Raw genomic sequence first — 14878 nt, forward strand, 5'->3', positions numbered from 1 at the left:
CAGCGTTTGTGTTTCCAGAGTCGGGCTTCCTGGTGTCGCACGGCATGCATCGCACGCGCCCATGCCAACCGCAGTGCGACCGGGATGAGCCATGCAGCGATCGCGCTGTCGTTACTTCCTCGGCCGCCCGGCGCACTTGCTCATTTAACCGCATCCATCACTTCGCCATACTTAGTGTTCTTCGTTTATCCACCCAACGCAGCGCACAGCCACAGCCCGCTGCCCGACTCGCGCACCATGTCCTCGCGGTTGTTTTGGGGGTCACGTTGCTTGCCTCGCGCCTAGCGCCATAGCTTTTACGCGGCAGTGCATCACGCCTCCTGTCCCTCCCTCCCTCCCATACATGTCGTGCTGGGCACCGGTGGCGCTGGTGTTCTCCAGGTTGGTTTCGGGCGCATCCTTTCTGGTAGTCCCAAGCAACGCCCGGCCGCCGTCGTCCAGCCCAGCCATCCCAATACAGCAGCCGCTTTCTGTCAGCCAGCCATGGGCGCGACCGTCCACAGCGTTTACCGTCGGTTACGAGGTAACATGTGAATTCGCAACTTGCGCTACTGACTGCCTACTCTCGTGCCACCTGCAAGCCCACTCCGCCGTCCGCTCTGGTCTACGTACGCATGCGTTCCCACCACACTCGTCATTAACGTTGTACCGTGCATTGTACTGCACAAGGTCAGGGTCTGTCAGTACCCTTTGTCAGGTCGCTGACTGATGCGGACTGGCAGAAGTTGTGTCCACAGCCTGGGATTTTCCTGACGCTAGAGCGACGGAAGAGCTGGACAGAGAAAGCCTTGCAACGGATGCCATATCCCACTGATCCCACTCCCGGCTCGGCAAGCGCGCGCACGGCAAACCCTTTCTGTTCTATGAGCCTGTTACATGTATGCTTTCACTACCGTAATGCATTGCGGACTGTTTACGTAGGCTTCATGTGCAGTCAGCCGCAAAGACGGCATCATCATTTGAATATATGATGCCGCACAACCATGCATATCGTGCCAGTGTCATGCGCCCTCGCTTACTCAACCTTGCCTGCATTCAAGTGACTGCTTGTAGCTAATGAGACCTCTGCCCACTCGTGGGACAGCGGCCCGTTAAGTTTCTTGGAATACGGTATTGGCGGTGCAATCAACACGCCAATGGCTATGCTAGCAGTCATCACCGCTGTGTCAACCACTTGGGAGTCGTAGGAAAAGCTAGCCTGTCCTCCTTTGGATAGTGTCAGCACACCAAACTACCAATACGCCCCTGCCTTACCATTCAGTAACACACTCTGCCTAGCACGCAATCAGTGACACAGGAGCAGAGCAATCATGCGGCCGACCTAATAACTAACTACCGTATCTACCTCTGGCCTACCTATGCCTAGACGACTAAGTACAGCACATGACGACACGAGCTTCCTGGGCTACGGTATTACCGGCGCCCGCTGACTGCCACGAACGTGTCCAGCGGGCAGCACGTCTTGTCCTCTGAGAACATGGCGTAGTAGCAGCGGCCCTGGGCGCTGCGCGCGCAGAACGACTGCAGCGTGGGGCAGGTGCTCTTGGCATTGAGCTCAATGCACACCTCGCGACCTGCCGAAGGCACGGACGCCGCGGCCATGTTGAGTGCGGGGATCTTGAACGTGCCCTTCGGCGCCCACTGCTGGTCCACCTTGACGCCATCTAGGTACACCGCCTTGACGCTGCTGCGGCACGCGTCCTTGCTCCACCACTCCACCTTGGACAGGCGCTGGGCGCAGCACTTGTTGCTGGGGTCGATGCAGTCGGTGGTGTAGAGCGTGAGGCAGTACATCTTGTTGGGGCCCGACGCCGCCTTCTTCACCACGGGCGTGGGGTCAAAGGTGAAGGGCACGTTGCCGACGGTGCGGTTGCACTCGCAGAAGGGGAAGCTGACGGGCACGGGCGGCGGCGGGCGGCGGATGGCGGGGGTGAGAGGGTTCATGGGCGGCTCAGGGCTGGGGGGCAGGGGCGGCTCGGGCGAGGGCGGCGCGGGGCTGGGAGGCGCAGGCGAGGGCGGGCGGGGAGACGGAGGAGGCGGAGAGGGAGGCCGGGGCGAGGGAGGCGCAGGCGAAGGCGGGCGAGGAGACGGAGGAGGCGGAGAGGGAGGAGGAGGGCTAGGAGGAGGAGGCGAGGGAGGAGGCGGGCTCGGGGGAGGGGGCGACGGAGGAGGAGGGCTGGGAGGCTTGGGGGAAGGAGGCTGGGGGCTGGGAGGGCGCGGGCTGGGGGGCGCCGGGCTGGGCGGCTTGGGCGAAGGAGGCGCAGGAGAAGGAGGGCGTGGCGAAGGAGGAGGAGGTGAGGGAGGAGGTGGCGAGGGAGGAGGAGGAGAGGGAGGAGGAGGGCTAGGAGGAGGAGGCGAGGGAGGGGGAGGAGACGGGGGAGGAGGCGACGGAGGAGGGGGGCTGGGAGGGCGAGGGGAAGGAGGCTGGGGGCTGGGGGGCTTGGGAGACGGGGGCGCTGGGGAAGGAGGGCGAGGAGAGGGAGGGGGAGGAGAGGGAGGAGGGGGAGACGGCGGGGGCGGGCTGGGAGGAGGGGGAGAAGGAGGAGGCGGAGGAGGGGGGCTGGGAGGAGGGGGAGGCGGGGGGTTGGGCGGCTGGGGCGAGGGCGGCGGGGGCATGAAGCCCAGCATCTGCACAGGACAGCAGTTGCAGGTGCCGCTCTGCACCAGCGCAGTCTGGCAGAAGCCGTTGCCCACGGTACAGAGGGTGTCCATGGTGGGGCAGGCGCCGCCCAGCTTCATGCACACCACGGCGCCCTCGGCGGTGGCGAGTGTGAGGTTGAGGCCGGTCAGCTTCATGACGGCTTTGTTGGAGTTAGAGGGGCCGTACGGGTCAAACGTGGGCGCCAGCGCGGGGCGACCGTTGACCGTCACGCCCGTCACCGCAAACTTGCACTGAGCGTTAATGTCCAGCTCAATCTTGTACAGGTCGATCTTCTTGTCACAGCAGGGCGATCCGGGCTTAGCGCATGGCACCACGCGCGTGGTCATGCACACGCGGTTGCCGGCGACGGTGTAGGGCATGTCCAGCCGGAATCGCGACTGCTGCGGGTCACGCGTGCAGCTGTAGGGCGGGAAGGTCTGGCCGAGCGCGAGGCCTGCCGCCAGCACTAGCGCCAGCAATGCTGACGCTCTCATGTTTGCGAGTGGAAGCAACTGCAGGCAGAAGGAGTGACAGAAGGGAAGGGAGGAGCGGCGGTTAGCGCAATGGAAGGCCCGCGGACTGCACACGATGGTGAGGAAAACGGCGAGCTCGTAAGCTACCCCCTTCAGAGACTCGGACCCAAGCGCCTTACGCTCGCAGCAGGTACTCTACATTACATTCTCATACGGTCACATAGGTGCCGCGACGGCGTTGCTCGCGGTTGCTTTCGGGTGAGTCGGACGCAACCGCATTCGCTGATGGCAAGGGCCCGTTGCACATCCTGGCTCGCCGAGCCCCAGCAACCCCTCAGCAGCTCTTCTTACCTTGCACTAGTGTCCAGAGCTCCGATGGCTACTAAATTCAGGTAGTCCTGGAAGGCGAGGTAGAAATGCTCGGTGTGGGGGCAAGTGCGTCTAGGTCCTGGCTTGCGCTATGTGGTGAAGCGCTATGAGCCTTGCTCGATGCTGTGCCTGGAGCGGGCCGGCCCTTGGTATTTATTGCGGGCAGGAGTCGGACCAGTAGTGGCCCCCGTACGGCTAACCGACGAAAAGGCTGGCGCGAGGCAGGGGGAGCGCGAATCAGAGCGCGAATGGGAGGGCGTAACACACGCCAACGCTACAAAATTTGCCATCGGTTTTTCGAGGTTTCTCATTGCACAGACGCGAAACCGCGTGTTCACAAGCCCTATGAGTTCCCTAGCAGTAGCTCTAGGTGTGATACTTACTGGTGATGCATACAAAGTATACAAACAGTTAAACAGCTAACCATTTCCGCCAACATGCCGGCGTTGCAGGCTTGGCTCGCATGACTCGTTGTGCTCGTTACAATAATGTCGGCAGTCTAGATGAATATCACCAGAAGACTGCCTCCTGGAAACTGGGCATCGCTGCTACTGGGACCTTTTTGCGGCGAAGGTCCGCATTCGAGCAGGGAACACCAACTGGTCGCAACGGGCGGCGTTAGGGCTATTAATTTCTAGAGTTTCCTAGCATGTTATAGCCTGCGTTGCTAATGAATGCGATTGTGGTCCCTACCTCAGGCCATCCATGCTCACCTACCTCCCTACCACTTGCGACCGGGGATTCAGCTCCGAGTTGCGCATACCATGTGTTGACGGCTTCATCAAGCTACAGTATGGCTCATACGTTGATGGACTGCAGCTCTCTAATACTTTCATGGTCTCACTGTTGGCGCGGCCGCTAAGGGGGGGGAGCTGGGGGTAGCGGGGGTCTGTTATCGAAGATGCCCCTGCAGGAGCGGGCACGGCGTCTGTGCAAGTGACGTTTGCATCCGGCATCTTTCCCCAAATCTGGTGCGCGCCGCCGCTGCGGGTCCAATGGTCCTACCCAAACAACCAGGCGCATCTCTGGACCCTGGCTTCCCTTGCTAGTGCCAGCCGTTCAGTCAGGCACAGGGCGGTAACGGTATGTCGCTGCTTGTTTCGCACCTCCGCCCCTCCGGCATCTGATCGGGTCTGCTGAGTGTGTCTCTAATTGTCAATGGCCTTGCCTATCACGAGGAAGCGGCACATAGCCAGACGTTTCCCGCGCCTTGTTACAAGGCGAGTCCGGGGCTCTTCCCCACCCAACGTTGGACTCGCGGTGGGGTATGCCGCCATGAGCCCCAACATGCACCACCAGGGGAACATGCGCGGAACACAGCAGCGACCCTACCACGCCCGACAGTTCAGTCGTGGCCTGGGGCCAGCCCACGGCCGACACTAAGCGCCTCTGCAACGGCAGCAGACCGCCCCCGCAAAAGACACGCAGCCGGGCCTGTCACTTCACGCCAACCAACAGCCTCCTTGCCTAGCCGCACACTACGCACACGAGCACAGAACGGGTGCAGGCGGAGCGGCCCCGCAACGACGCCACGCCACGCGCCTGCACAGCTCACGCCGCGCACGCTGCGGCGCGCCGCCCGATGCTGCTGCCGCCCTCCGCAACCGACGCTGCTAGCGCCAGCTGTTTACTCGTCCTTGTGCAGGGGTGTGTGGTGCTTGAAGGCGGGGTAGTCGAAGATGTGGTCGGGCTCGCGCTCGGCCAGGGGGCCCTTGTTGGTGATGACCTTGACGTGCGAGCCGTCGTTGATCAGGCGGCCCTCCTCGCGGAAGATCTTGAAGTCCTTGCGGGACAGGTTGGTGAAGCCCCTGTACAGGTGGAAGAGGGCGAGGACAGGAAAACAGCAATACGCGATCAGGCGCAAGAGGTTCGCTCATGGTTGCCACGAGGGGAAAAGGCGGGCATTTGCTCATGCTACGCGTCCATACAGCTAGAACGCCCTGCTACTGCTAGTTCTCATATAAGGATGAGACAAAATCGCGCCGAGCTCCTGCTGCACCGCTCGCTACTGAGTATGGTAGTTGCTGCCCGCTGATCCACCGGCCCTCAGGAACCCGCCTGCCCGACGCCAGTCACTTGCCCATTTCTTAGTGTCAGATCTAGCCAGCAGCGCTGTCAACTCACCAGTTGTTGGACCGGATGATCTTCTGCCGGCCGGGGAACTTGAACTTGGCGCGGCGCAGGGCCTCCTCGGCCACGGCACCGTGGTTGTCACGGCAGCGGATGCTCATCAGCACCTGGGCAATTCAAGGAGCATGAACCGACTGGTCAGCCGTAAAACATGAAAACCATGCGACTTTCCATGGTGCCCGTCCGCGCCGCTACTGCGTAGCGGAACGCCACCGCTCGAACGGCCGGCCCGTTCAGCTGCAGCGCGCCACAACCACAATCCAAATGCTCCTGCTCCGTGTTGTGCGGCCTCAGTGCCCCCAATGCGCGACAGTCCATGTCGATCCACCCCACGCCTCCTGCCCAGATTGAGACCGAACTTGGGATGTACTTAGCACCCTTTGCGGTGGCAGCGCCCCATCCCCTATTCCTCGTGTCCAGCTGCCACCGGCACGCGTGCCTCACCTGGCCGATCTGCACACGAGCGCAGACGCCGTTGGGCTTGCCGAAAGCACCACGCATACCGGTCTGCAGGCGATCAGCGCCTGCGCACGAAAGCATCTGCGAGCACAAAGGCGCGATGAAGCCGGGTCAGCACAGCATGACCATCTAACTGGGATGCACGCCAAAACAACCACCGTAATGAGCATGACCACATTGTCCCATGCTGATGGTCCGCAACAGCGGAAAGAGTGCGCAAATGCATCCCAGCTCGAAGGGCCTATCTTTTCAAGGTACCGACAAGCACCCTGCTTGCCCAGACCCTGCTTGCCTTGTTGATGCGCAGCACGTGGAAGGGGTGCACGCGCACGCGCAGGTGGAACGCCTCCTTTCCGGCGTTCTTCACCATGTACTTGTTAGCCGCCACACGGGCAGCCTCCAGCGCCTCACTGGTCACGTTCTCCTTCTCCCAACTGTTTGTACAGCACAGCAACAACAGGAACAGCACGTCAGCACAGCTGAATGCAGCCCGTTCCCGTCTCAACCCCAGTCCCAAACGCCGGGCGGTAGGCACTGCGAATGCGTCCCGTCCCCCTTGCGTTCAGTAGCCCGCTCCGCTGTTCATTGCTGTCCAGGCACGAGGCGCGGTAGTTCCGAGCAGCGAGCGCGGCCGCCCAGCTCCAATCATATCAAGCGCCCCAGGCCCTCCGCCCGGTCCATGCTTGCGGGCGCAATGGCTACTGCCCGCGCTGCTGCCAGCAAGGCTGCCGCTGCCCGCCACAGGCACACGTTGGCCCCGCTCCAGCTCCAAGCCATGGCGCCACCGCAGTGGTGGCGCTCCGCGCTGCTCCGTGCGCTCATTCCGGCACCTCCGAATGATGTTGAGAGGCCCGACGCCGGTCCAATGGCAATGAGATCACAGCCTCCAAGACCGCCCCAACCCCGGCTGTTGCCCCTATCCTGCCAGTCCGCTCCCCACGCAAGTCCCCGTGCTAAGCAGAAACCCGCCCCCCAGCTTGCCACCACTTCACCCCATTGTCCTGTCACTAACGCACCTGGCCAGGTGGACGCAGCAGGGGAAGGTGTCCACATCGGCCCTCTTCATACCCGCATCGTAAATGCGGATCTTGGGGTCGGGCACACCACGGCAGAAGCGAGACTTCGGGTAGGGCTTACCCTTAGACTGCCGGTAGCAGCGGGCGGGGCGACGACCCATCTTTGCCTGCACAGTGAGAGGCAACGCGCCAAGGGTGTCAGGCCGATTAGCGCAGCCTTCCAGACGGCGACTAGCCGGTAAGCAACAAACCAAAGAAAGCCCAAAATGGAGAATCTGTTGCTGAAAATTTATAGCTGTAGGTGCTGGGGCTGGCCTCCGGCGCTCCCTGCGTGCGCGAGCTCCACGGATAACTGCTGCTGGGGCACTGCGTTCCCACGAGCGGATAATTTCTGATGCTTAATGACTGGCGGTTCTGGCAGCGACTGTCAGCGACCTTGCTCGCCGCCATGACCCCAGCCGCCGAGGCTGCCGTCCGCGGCAGCACCAGAGCATGCTGCTGTAATCTGTAAGGTAGTCCAGCTCCATAGCGGGCCATGGGGGCACAAGATATGACGGCCCCAGGCTGCTGGGCGTCTCCGCTCCCCATAGCGGCATCTCCGGCGCTGAAGGGCTGTTGTTGCACCTCAAAGCGTATTAGATTCCTGCATAGCCATGCTTATTGACTGCTCCTGTTGCTGCTTCGCGCCAGCAGCCGCTCCTTGCCAATGCTCCGCCTCTGCTGCTGCACTGAACAGCATACCCATCCCCGTCAAATTTGCAGGCTTCGCGCACCTGTTTTCGTAAAACGAAGGCCCGAGAAGAGGGCAAGTCCAGTTGGCGCTGCCGGACTTCACTCGCCTCCTTGCCTCCATGACCATGAGTCGTACGGGTGCCCGGTTCTTACGTTGCTTCCAGCTGGTCAGCAGCGCGTCAGATACTTTTAGGCCAGGCAATATCATCAACGTCTCGCAGCTACACGTAGGCCTCTGGTTCCGTTTCGAGGACTGATTTACTCGTCGCGCAACGTCAGTTTGTGACCAAACGGGGCGTTTCGGCTAAACTAGTGACGTAAAAGGCACTGGAAGGCAAATGAAGGTCCGCGGTAAAGTCAGGCGAGCACCGGGTGACAGCGAGCTGTCCGCGCTGTGGAGTGTGTGGGGGGATGCCTGTCCGGTTGCGGGCCGTGCACGCAGCAGCACATGTCGCCAGACTTCAAGCGTACCCTACTCTCTCGCTGAGTGCGCTTCTGGCAAGGGATGGTTCTGCTGGAGTGAAGTCCTCTTTAGCACGGTTATGGGAAAGCTGTATGGGAGGGGGGGAGGAAGTGGCCACCGCAAACCCGAACCTCACCCCCGGCGGGCGTTGCTGCGTGACCTCCTTGGGCAGGCTGATGTGCGAGTTCTGTCGCAAGACAGTTGTGAAGCTATCACGGGACCAGCACTACGTGTACATCTACTGCACGAAGAACCCCAGGGTGAGTGGAAGCAGAGCGCGTCGACACACATGTTGCCACATACGTACTGGCTCGGCTGATGCTGTACTATTGTGAGATGTATCGGACGACCGGGCAGCCATGCTGCAGTAGTGTCATGGCGGCCATTCACGTTGAAACCCCCCTGTTATCTGCAGCACAAGCAACGGACAAAGTTCCTGACACTAGCGAGTCAAGCTGGGTCTGAATGCTGCTCGGGGCACGGACACGAAGAGCACCAGCATGGGCACACGCCCGCACCAGCGGCGGGCTTGCCCTGCCTTCCAGAGGCACCATACGCGCTGGTGCACTCAAAGATGATGGGCGACATCAACAGGTGGGTGGGGACAAACAAAGTGTTTGTAAGCAGCCTGAGGCTGTCTGGAAGGACGGGGCCACCCACGTGGCGAGTTGTCTAAGCCTGGATTGTTGCCGCGGGACCTGTTTGCAGGGGGCTCCTCGGGAGCCGGCACACGTCAGTCCTTGGCGAGCTGTACTGGCGCGCGGCCATGCAGCAGCAGCAGCAGCAGCAGCAGCAGTAGTGAGGGGGTCGCGAGCCTGCAACAGCCCCTTGCATCGCGACGGGCAGTTCTCAGGGCCAGGAAGATCAGGCGGTAGAGCGCTGTGACAGCTTGTGCGCCCGGACCGCAGAGTGTGATGAATGCTGAGGGAAGCTAGCCGCCCGGCTCCCACGCAATGGGCCTGCAAATACAATGCTGCAACGCCATCGCGTGAAGCCGTGGATACGGCATCCATCGCGTGTACTCGAATGGTGCAGGCCGGCGTTCAGGGTACTTTGTGTGTTGTTAGTCCTCCTGACTTGTTCGGCACGCTTGTACGGCTATGATACGGTACTCCAAGGGTTGGTCCCGAGTTTAGGCATGTGGCTCCCACGTGTGCACCGCAGTGGGTATGACTGCCTGAGGTGTTTATGTATGTGTGGCGTACTCCTCTCCGTTCATGGTTGCGGGCCGCAAACAAAGCTTGATAGGCGAGATGAGACACAACCACAACATGAGTGCCGTTACGAGTGAAGTAACTTGCGAGGTGACTGCGAGAGTCTCCAACAGCACTTGGCGTGGTAGAGAGACACAGATTGTTACTGAATTGGAATGGTGGGTATGGGACCACGAGGAATCAGACGAAAGCAGACCTAGAATGCCAGCCAGGGGTGCGCACCCCTGATGCCAGCTGGCTTTACGGGTTGTCTGTGACTTGTCGCTAGGTGTAGGGCTGGTTCCAAGTTGCGCGAATTAAGTTGCTGCGGGTACGAACCGTTCGGGGCGAGCGTAACATGCGCATGCCGAGCTTGATGCTAAGAGGACCTGGAGACTGAGAACATGGATGCGCTGCAAGTGTACGTGCGCAGGGACAGAGCTGCTATGGGTGATGCTGACGGGTGTAACTACTGAGCAACCATGTGCAATCTGTAGAGGGCAGACTGCGTCTGACATGGTGAAACATGCATCGTGTTTGCAACACGTGTTCCAACCGCAATTTTGGATGAGCTACATAGCCTGCCTGCGAAGGTCATCTGCCTCAAGCCTGCCCCAAACAGTTTAATACCTGCACTAGCTGGACACAACGTGCGCCCTGACGCGACTTGTACAAAGCCCACAGTGACAGCCACGCAAGAACTCTATTGCTCGCCTAGCTATCATCTACTACCGGTACCGCCTCCGCCACGTTATCCCACCGCTCATCCCGACAAGCCCCCTGCCTCCCCACAAGCTCCCTGCCTCCCGTGGTATCCCAAGTTCCCAATGCTTTCATTGCTCCCCGTTGCCCGCCAGCCACTCAGCCTCAATCGCCGCCATGATGGGCTCGGGGTCGATGCCGGCGGCAAGCATGGCGTCACACAACGCCCGGTTTTTAGCCGACTCCATGCCCAGGCACAGGAGCAGCTCGTCGAACTCCGCCTGCGTGAGCGGCAGGCACGGGGCGTGCCAACATGTCGGTTGCTTTGAGCCACACGCTGTGGTGGCGGACCACGCACCTCAATAAGCAACAATAGGGGTATGTGCAGCACGGCGCGGTAAAAGACGGCACATGGCCCGTGACTCGCACCTGCATGTCGCGCAGCTTGCGTACGGCTTCATCCAGCTGCGACTTTGTGGTGTCCAGCTGATGCCGGTGTGAGGTGATCTTTTCCTCGTACCGCCGCCACACGTCGCCGCGCTGCTGCACCTGAGGGTTCGTCGCGGCTGGGGCCGGCTCCGCCGCCGCTTGCGCCAGGCGAGCTGCCGCCCGCTGGTGCAAGACAGCGTACCGGCCGCGGTCGGCAACGCTGGGTGACGCCACGTGGCGTGGCAGCGCCGAAGCGGAAGCTGGGCGCGCGGCCTGCACGCCCACGGCGCCGCTGCCGGGGACGTTCACAGCCGGCGATGCGGGCGCCGCAGCCGCAAGGTTCGCCGCGTTCGAGGTTCCGAAGGCCCGGGCAGCCGACGGCGAGGCCGGCACCGCCGCATGCGCGGCCTGCGGCGCGGCCTTGCTTGCGCTCTTGGGCGAGAAGATGCCCTTGATGAAGGCGCTGAAGCTGGCGGAGCGCGACAGCTTGCGCTGCGGCGTGCCTGGCTGCTGTTGCTGCTGGGCGCTGTGCTCCTGCGCTGGCGGCGCGGCCGCCGGAGCAGCCGGCGCCTGCGAGGCCACAGTGACGGCCGCGGCCGCAGTGCTGGTGCGTGCCAGCAACTGCTCCACCGCCATCTTCAGCTGCAGGACCTGTGGTATACAAGACAGGATGCATATGCCTTACTTGTGACAGAGAGACCCGCGAATCGCAAAGGGATGCCCGCTGTGCATGCCCGTACCTGCGTGATGCCGGTGACGTCCACAGCCTTGTCCTCAGCCAGGATGGTGTGCTTTAGCGCCGTCAGCTGCTGGATGCCCGTGGTGATTTCCTGTGAGCGTGATCACGCACCGGATCTGGTGTTAGTACGCTTATTTCTTGTTTACGCAACAGCGCACAAGCGTTACGGTACTAAGCGAACTCACGTTGAGGGGATCCACAGCTGGCGGAGCGCTGGAGGTGGAGGGGCCCGCGGGATCACGCATCTGCACCCAAACACCGCAAGCGGCGTGCTGCGGTGCGGCCACCACCGCCACGGCTGCAGCGAGATTAGCGGCACCAGACGGCGCGTTGTTGATGCTGTTGAAGAAGGCCGGGTTAGGGGTGGGCAACTCGCGGGGTGCGTTCTGCATCAGCGTCACAGGTGACGGCACGTATTGCCGGGCAGCACCAGCGGTGGCCTCCACAGCCGGGAAGTTGGGCGACCAGATAGCCTCCTGAGCCGCTGCAGGCTGGGGCGCCTGTACAGGCGCAACCGCGGGCAGCTCCGGCGCTGCACCACCAGCAGCGAACATGGACGTCTCCTGGGCCGCAATGGCCTCCTGCTGCCCCGCGATCGCTGCCGCCACTGCCAGGCTCTGCTCCAGCCCCTCCGAGCAGCTGGCAGCCGCCGCCAGCCGCGCCTCCGCCACCGACAGGTCCGGCACCTCGCAGGCCGGCGAGGCCGACTGTGCCCGGCGGGCGTCGGTGGTGGGCGTTGCAGCCGAGCTCGAGATGCCTGCCTGGGCCGGAGTGGCGGCCGCAGAGGGAGCTGCCGTGCTGCACGCGCCGCCCGGCGTCAAAGGGCCGCCCGGCGTTGTGACGTTGCTGGGCGGCCCGCCAGCTCCACCGCGCGTCGGCGTGGGGGAGAGCAGGTCCCTAATGGACGCCTTGGCAGCCGTTGGCACCACTGGCGTCTCGTGACCATCCACCAAGGCCATGACCGCAGCCGTGCGAATGCCAACGGCCGCCGCAGCGGCGGCAAAGGCAGAGGAGGGGCGATCCGGCGTGCTGCAAATGGCAGTGCCCAGAGCTATGGCGTTGGCTGACGCCACCAGAGCACGCGCCGCCAGCGCCGCTGACACGGGTGAAGCGTTGGTCGAACCCGCAGCCGACGCCACCAGCGGCGAGGTCGCTGTCAGCTGCGCCTCCTGCGGTGGCAGCGCCGCCGCATCCTGTACAGGCGACTCCAGCACATCAGTGGTCCGGGCGACGGTGGAGGACGTGGGCGTGGCGTCGGGGCGGTCCGAGGCAGCTGGGGCGGGGCGGGATGCCGCCGTGTCGTCAAGCAGCTCCGAGCGCTGCGCCAGGATGGAGGATGCGGCTGGGCGCGACACGGAGGGCGTGCCCACGGCCTGCGACACGCTGCGGCTGCTGTGCGCGGGCGTCAGGACCTTCTTCAGCCCGTGGTGCGCGATGTCCAGTGCTCTGGTAGTACAAGTGGGAACGGGCATGGGACAGCTTTGGTGATATGGATGTTTGGATGGCTGCGACATACCGCACTCGATATGGCACGTCTCTCCAGACCCTTACTTGCATACCGCCGCATGTGCGCAGCTGTGCCCAACCACAAATGCAGGCACCAGCAGCCCCGCTCGCACCACACCACGCCACACCTGCAGCACGCCTCGCTCATCGGCGCCTCATCCAGTGACCACTGTGACCGCAGCCCCGACTTGGGCGTCTCCGGCACCGCCTGCTCCGCCACCACCGCAGGTGCCGGCGGCACCGCGATGTACGCCTCTGCCGGCTTGTTCTTGGCGTTCCAGTCACGGCAGTGCTTGTACCAATTGTCGCTATACTTGACGTCGTCGGCCAGCTCGTCAGGCAGCGGCCCGTCCAGCTTGCCGGTGTGCCCGGGATGCATCATGCTGTCGAACAGCTGCTGGAAGTTGTCCACCTTGAACGTCTCCGGCTTCTTCTCCACCGCCGCCAGCAGGGCCTGCTGCAGAGCCTGCTGCAGCGCGGGAACGGTGATAGCCGACGACACGGAAATGAGCGGCGGTGGCGCGGCAGGCATGGCCACCACGGTCTTTGCCTGCGGCTGCTGAGCGCTGTCCGGCGTTCCCGAAGCGCCCGCCAGCGTGGCGCCAATCACCGTGCTTGCATGCTGCTGATGCTGCGGTGCAGGCGGGGTTGGGATGGACGCATTGCGCGGCTGCACGGAGGCCAGGATGGAGCGCTCTGGCCCGGGGGCAGCCGTCGGCCGCGACGTTGCCGTGGAACTGTGCGCCCGTGCCGCCGGGGCGCCGCCAGAGCTGGTGGCCCAGGGCTGCGCCGCGCGCTGCGGTGGCTGCTGCGGCCCCCTGGCCACTCCCGGTACAACTGGCGGGGGCACCGGGATGGAGAAGCCGGTACTGGTTGCCGTGGACGTGGCCGGGGAGGCGGCGGCAGCTCCAGCGAAGGGGCTGCCGCCCATCCCACCCTGCGACAGGCTGCGCGAAGGGCTGGGTGGCTTGGGCAGGGCCATGGCCAGGTTGCTGCTGCTGGATGGCGCGGCTGGAGAGGGAAGTGAGTTAATACGGACGGGAGTAGGCAGCCGGGTCGCGATATTGCTGTTGACAAAGTTGGGGTTGGAGCTCTGGCCGAGCGGCGCACGCCCCCGCATCGTGGGGCTAGATGGCGTGGAAGGCCGCTGCTGCTGGGGTTCCTGCTGCTGCTGATAAATCGGCAGCGGCTGCACGTGGAACTGCTGTTGCAGTGGCGCCGGCGCCCCGGGCCCCACCAATCCGCGCAACCCTGAGTTTGCGGGCTGCGGCGCAGTGTGCTGGCGACTGACGTTGAGGTTGGGCTGCAGAGCATAGCGCTGAGCAACATGACGCCTGCGACGGATGCGGAAGGCACGAATTATGAGATCACCAAACGCCAGACAAAAGTGACCTTCTCGAGAATGGCTTTTGTGGACAAGCGCTAGCAGCGACAACCACCAGCATGCGGATGTTGCAAAGAACTCACCGTGGCCCCAGTGTCTGCAGGTGGCTCATGTCAACCTTTGGTGGTGCAGCACTGGGAACGTACTCGTTCTCCTTGCCAACCTGCGCAGCAAGCAGCGACCGACTCGCGGTTGACATCCCCCCCTTGCCGCTGCAGCCCCTCGTGCTGGCGACTTACCCGCGCGGCTTCATTTGCGCCTTTTCCACTGAAGAGCTTTTCTTTAAGTGTCTGCGCGAACTTGAGGCTGCCCCACTGCACCCAAGCAAATGGCACGGGGGGTCCTCGTCAGTCGCGTCTTGACCAGCACTTGCCGGTTATTACTGCTTTCATTCTTATATTTACCGTCGCAGGCTTAAGGAATGCAACGGGCTGCTGTTGTTGCTGCGCCATTTTTCCTCCAGCGCTGCAAGTACTACCCTACAAGGCCAGGTTTCAAGCCGCTAAAGCTAGGATAGAAGGCAGCATTTATATGCCTAAGTCGACTGCCATTGACTTGACGTGTTATGTAACTGCGGACTGTGCGGAGTCTCGTCGCCATAATGAGCTGTCGCTGTCGGATCCAAGTCCATGGAATCGGGCC

General features: G+C 62.7%; 4 protein-coding genes across 4 annotated transcripts; 1 reads left to right on the top strand and 3 right to left on the bottom strand.

The window, feature by feature from the left end:
• Positions 1-373: 373 nt before the first annotated feature.
• On the bottom strand, positions 374-4249 carry CHLRE_09g388355v5 (uncharacterized protein). The gene is made up of 2 exons (XM_043065466.1): positions 3466-4249; positions 374-3153 (listed from the first exon to the last, which is right to left on the bottom strand). The coding sequence occupies exon 2, from the start codon at positions 3133-3135 to the stop codon at positions 1414-1416; it is 1722 nt and encodes a 573-aa protein (XP_042921044.1). The 5' UTR covers positions 3136-3153; positions 3466-4249; the 3' UTR covers positions 374-1413.
• A 435-nt stretch (positions 4250-4684) lies between these two features.
• Positions 4685-7919, bottom strand: CHLRE_09g388200v5 (ribosomal protein L10). The gene is made up of 6 exons (XM_001694376.2): positions 7862-7919; positions 7089-7255; positions 6365-6506; positions 6058-6153; positions 5608-5720; positions 4685-5291 (listed from the first exon to the last, which is right to left on the bottom strand). The coding sequence occupies exons 2-6, from the start codon at positions 7247-7249 to the stop codon at positions 5111-5113; spliced, it is 693 nt and encodes a 230-aa protein (XP_001694428.1). The 5' UTR covers positions 7250-7255; positions 7862-7919; the 3' UTR covers positions 4685-5110.
• A 100-nt stretch (positions 7920-8019) lies between these two features.
• CHLRE_09g388150v5 (uncharacterized protein) lies at positions 8020-10011 on the top strand. Its single transcript, XM_001694486.2, has 4 exons — positions 8020-8181; positions 8456-8543; positions 8699-8877; positions 8992-10011. The coding sequence occupies exons 1-4, from the start codon at positions 8159-8161 to the stop codon at positions 9080-9082; spliced, it is 381 nt and encodes a 126-aa protein (XP_001694538.1). The 5' UTR covers positions 8020-8158; the 3' UTR covers positions 9083-10011.
• A 2-nt stretch (positions 10012-10013) lies between these two features.
• Positions 10014-14799, bottom strand: CHLRE_09g388100v5 (uncharacterized protein). The gene is made up of 8 exons (XM_043065457.1): positions 14641-14799; positions 14476-14550; positions 14320-14399; positions 12981-14186; positions 11532-12792; positions 11348-11437; positions 10608-11258; positions 10014-10459 (listed from the first exon to the last, which is right to left on the bottom strand). The coding sequence occupies exons 1-8, from the start codon at positions 14686-14688 to the stop codon at positions 10310-10312; spliced, it is 3561 nt and encodes a 1186-aa protein (XP_042921045.1). The 5' UTR covers positions 14689-14799; the 3' UTR covers positions 10014-10309.
• Between the last annotated feature and the right edge of the window lie 79 nt (positions 14800-14878).

This window comes from Chlamydomonas reinhardtii, chromosome 9 (genome assembly GCF_000002595.2).
Source record: "Chlamydomonas reinhardtii strain CC-503 cw92 mt+ chromosome 9, whole genome shotgun sequence".
Classification (NCBI taxonomy): Eukaryota; Viridiplantae; Chlorophyta; class Chlorophyceae; order Chlamydomonadales; family Chlamydomonadaceae; genus Chlamydomonas; species Chlamydomonas reinhardtii.

What these genes read in the sequence shown, in the direction of transcription:
- CHLRE_09g388355v5 (XM_043065466.1), bottom strand. Translation starts at nt 3,135, where the DNA reads ATGAGAGCGTCAGCATTGCTGGCGCTAGTGCTGGCGGCAGGCCTCGCG.
- CHLRE_09g388200v5 (XM_001694376.2), bottom strand. Translation starts at nt 7,249, where the DNA reads ATGGGTCGTCGCCCCGCCCGCTGCTACCGGCAGTCTAAGGGTAAGCCC. An exon ending in TGCTGCGTCCACCTGGCCAG is followed by an intron (nt 6,507 to 7,088) that starts GTGCGTTAGTGA and finishes CTGTACAAACAG; the next exon opens with TTGGGAGAAGGAGAACGTGA. An exon ending in ACGTGCTGCGCATCAACAAG is followed by an intron (nt 6,154 to 6,364) that starts GCAAGCAGGGTC and finishes TTGTGCTCGCAG; the next exon opens with ATGCTTTCGTGCGCAGGCGC.
- CHLRE_09g388150v5 (XM_001694486.2), top strand. Translation starts at nt 8,159, where the DNA reads ATGAAGGTCCGCGGTAAAGTCAG. An exon ending in AAGGTCCGCGGTAAAGTCAG is followed by an intron (nt 8,182 to 8,455) that starts GCGAGCACCGGG and finishes CTCCTTGGGCAG; the next exon opens with GCTGATGTGCGAGTTCTGTC. An exon ending in ACTGCACGAAGAACCCCAGG is followed by an intron (nt 8,544 to 8,698) that starts GTGAGTGGAAGC and finishes TGTTATCTGCAG; the next exon opens with CACAAGCAACGGACAAAGTT.
- CHLRE_09g388100v5 (XM_043065457.1), bottom strand. Translation starts at nt 14,688, where the DNA reads ATGGCGCAGCAACAACAGCAGCCCGTTGCATTCCTTAAGCCTGCGACG. An exon ending in GCGCAAATGAAGCCGCGCGG is followed by an intron (nt 14,400 to 14,475) that starts GTAAGTCGCCAG and finishes CTTGCTGCGCAG; the next exon opens with GTTGGCAAGGAGAACGAGTA. An exon ending in CAGCTGTGGATCCCCTCAAC is followed by an intron (nt 11,438 to 11,531) that starts GTGAGTTCGCTT and finishes TCACGCTCACAG; the next exon opens with GAAATCACCACGGGCATCCA.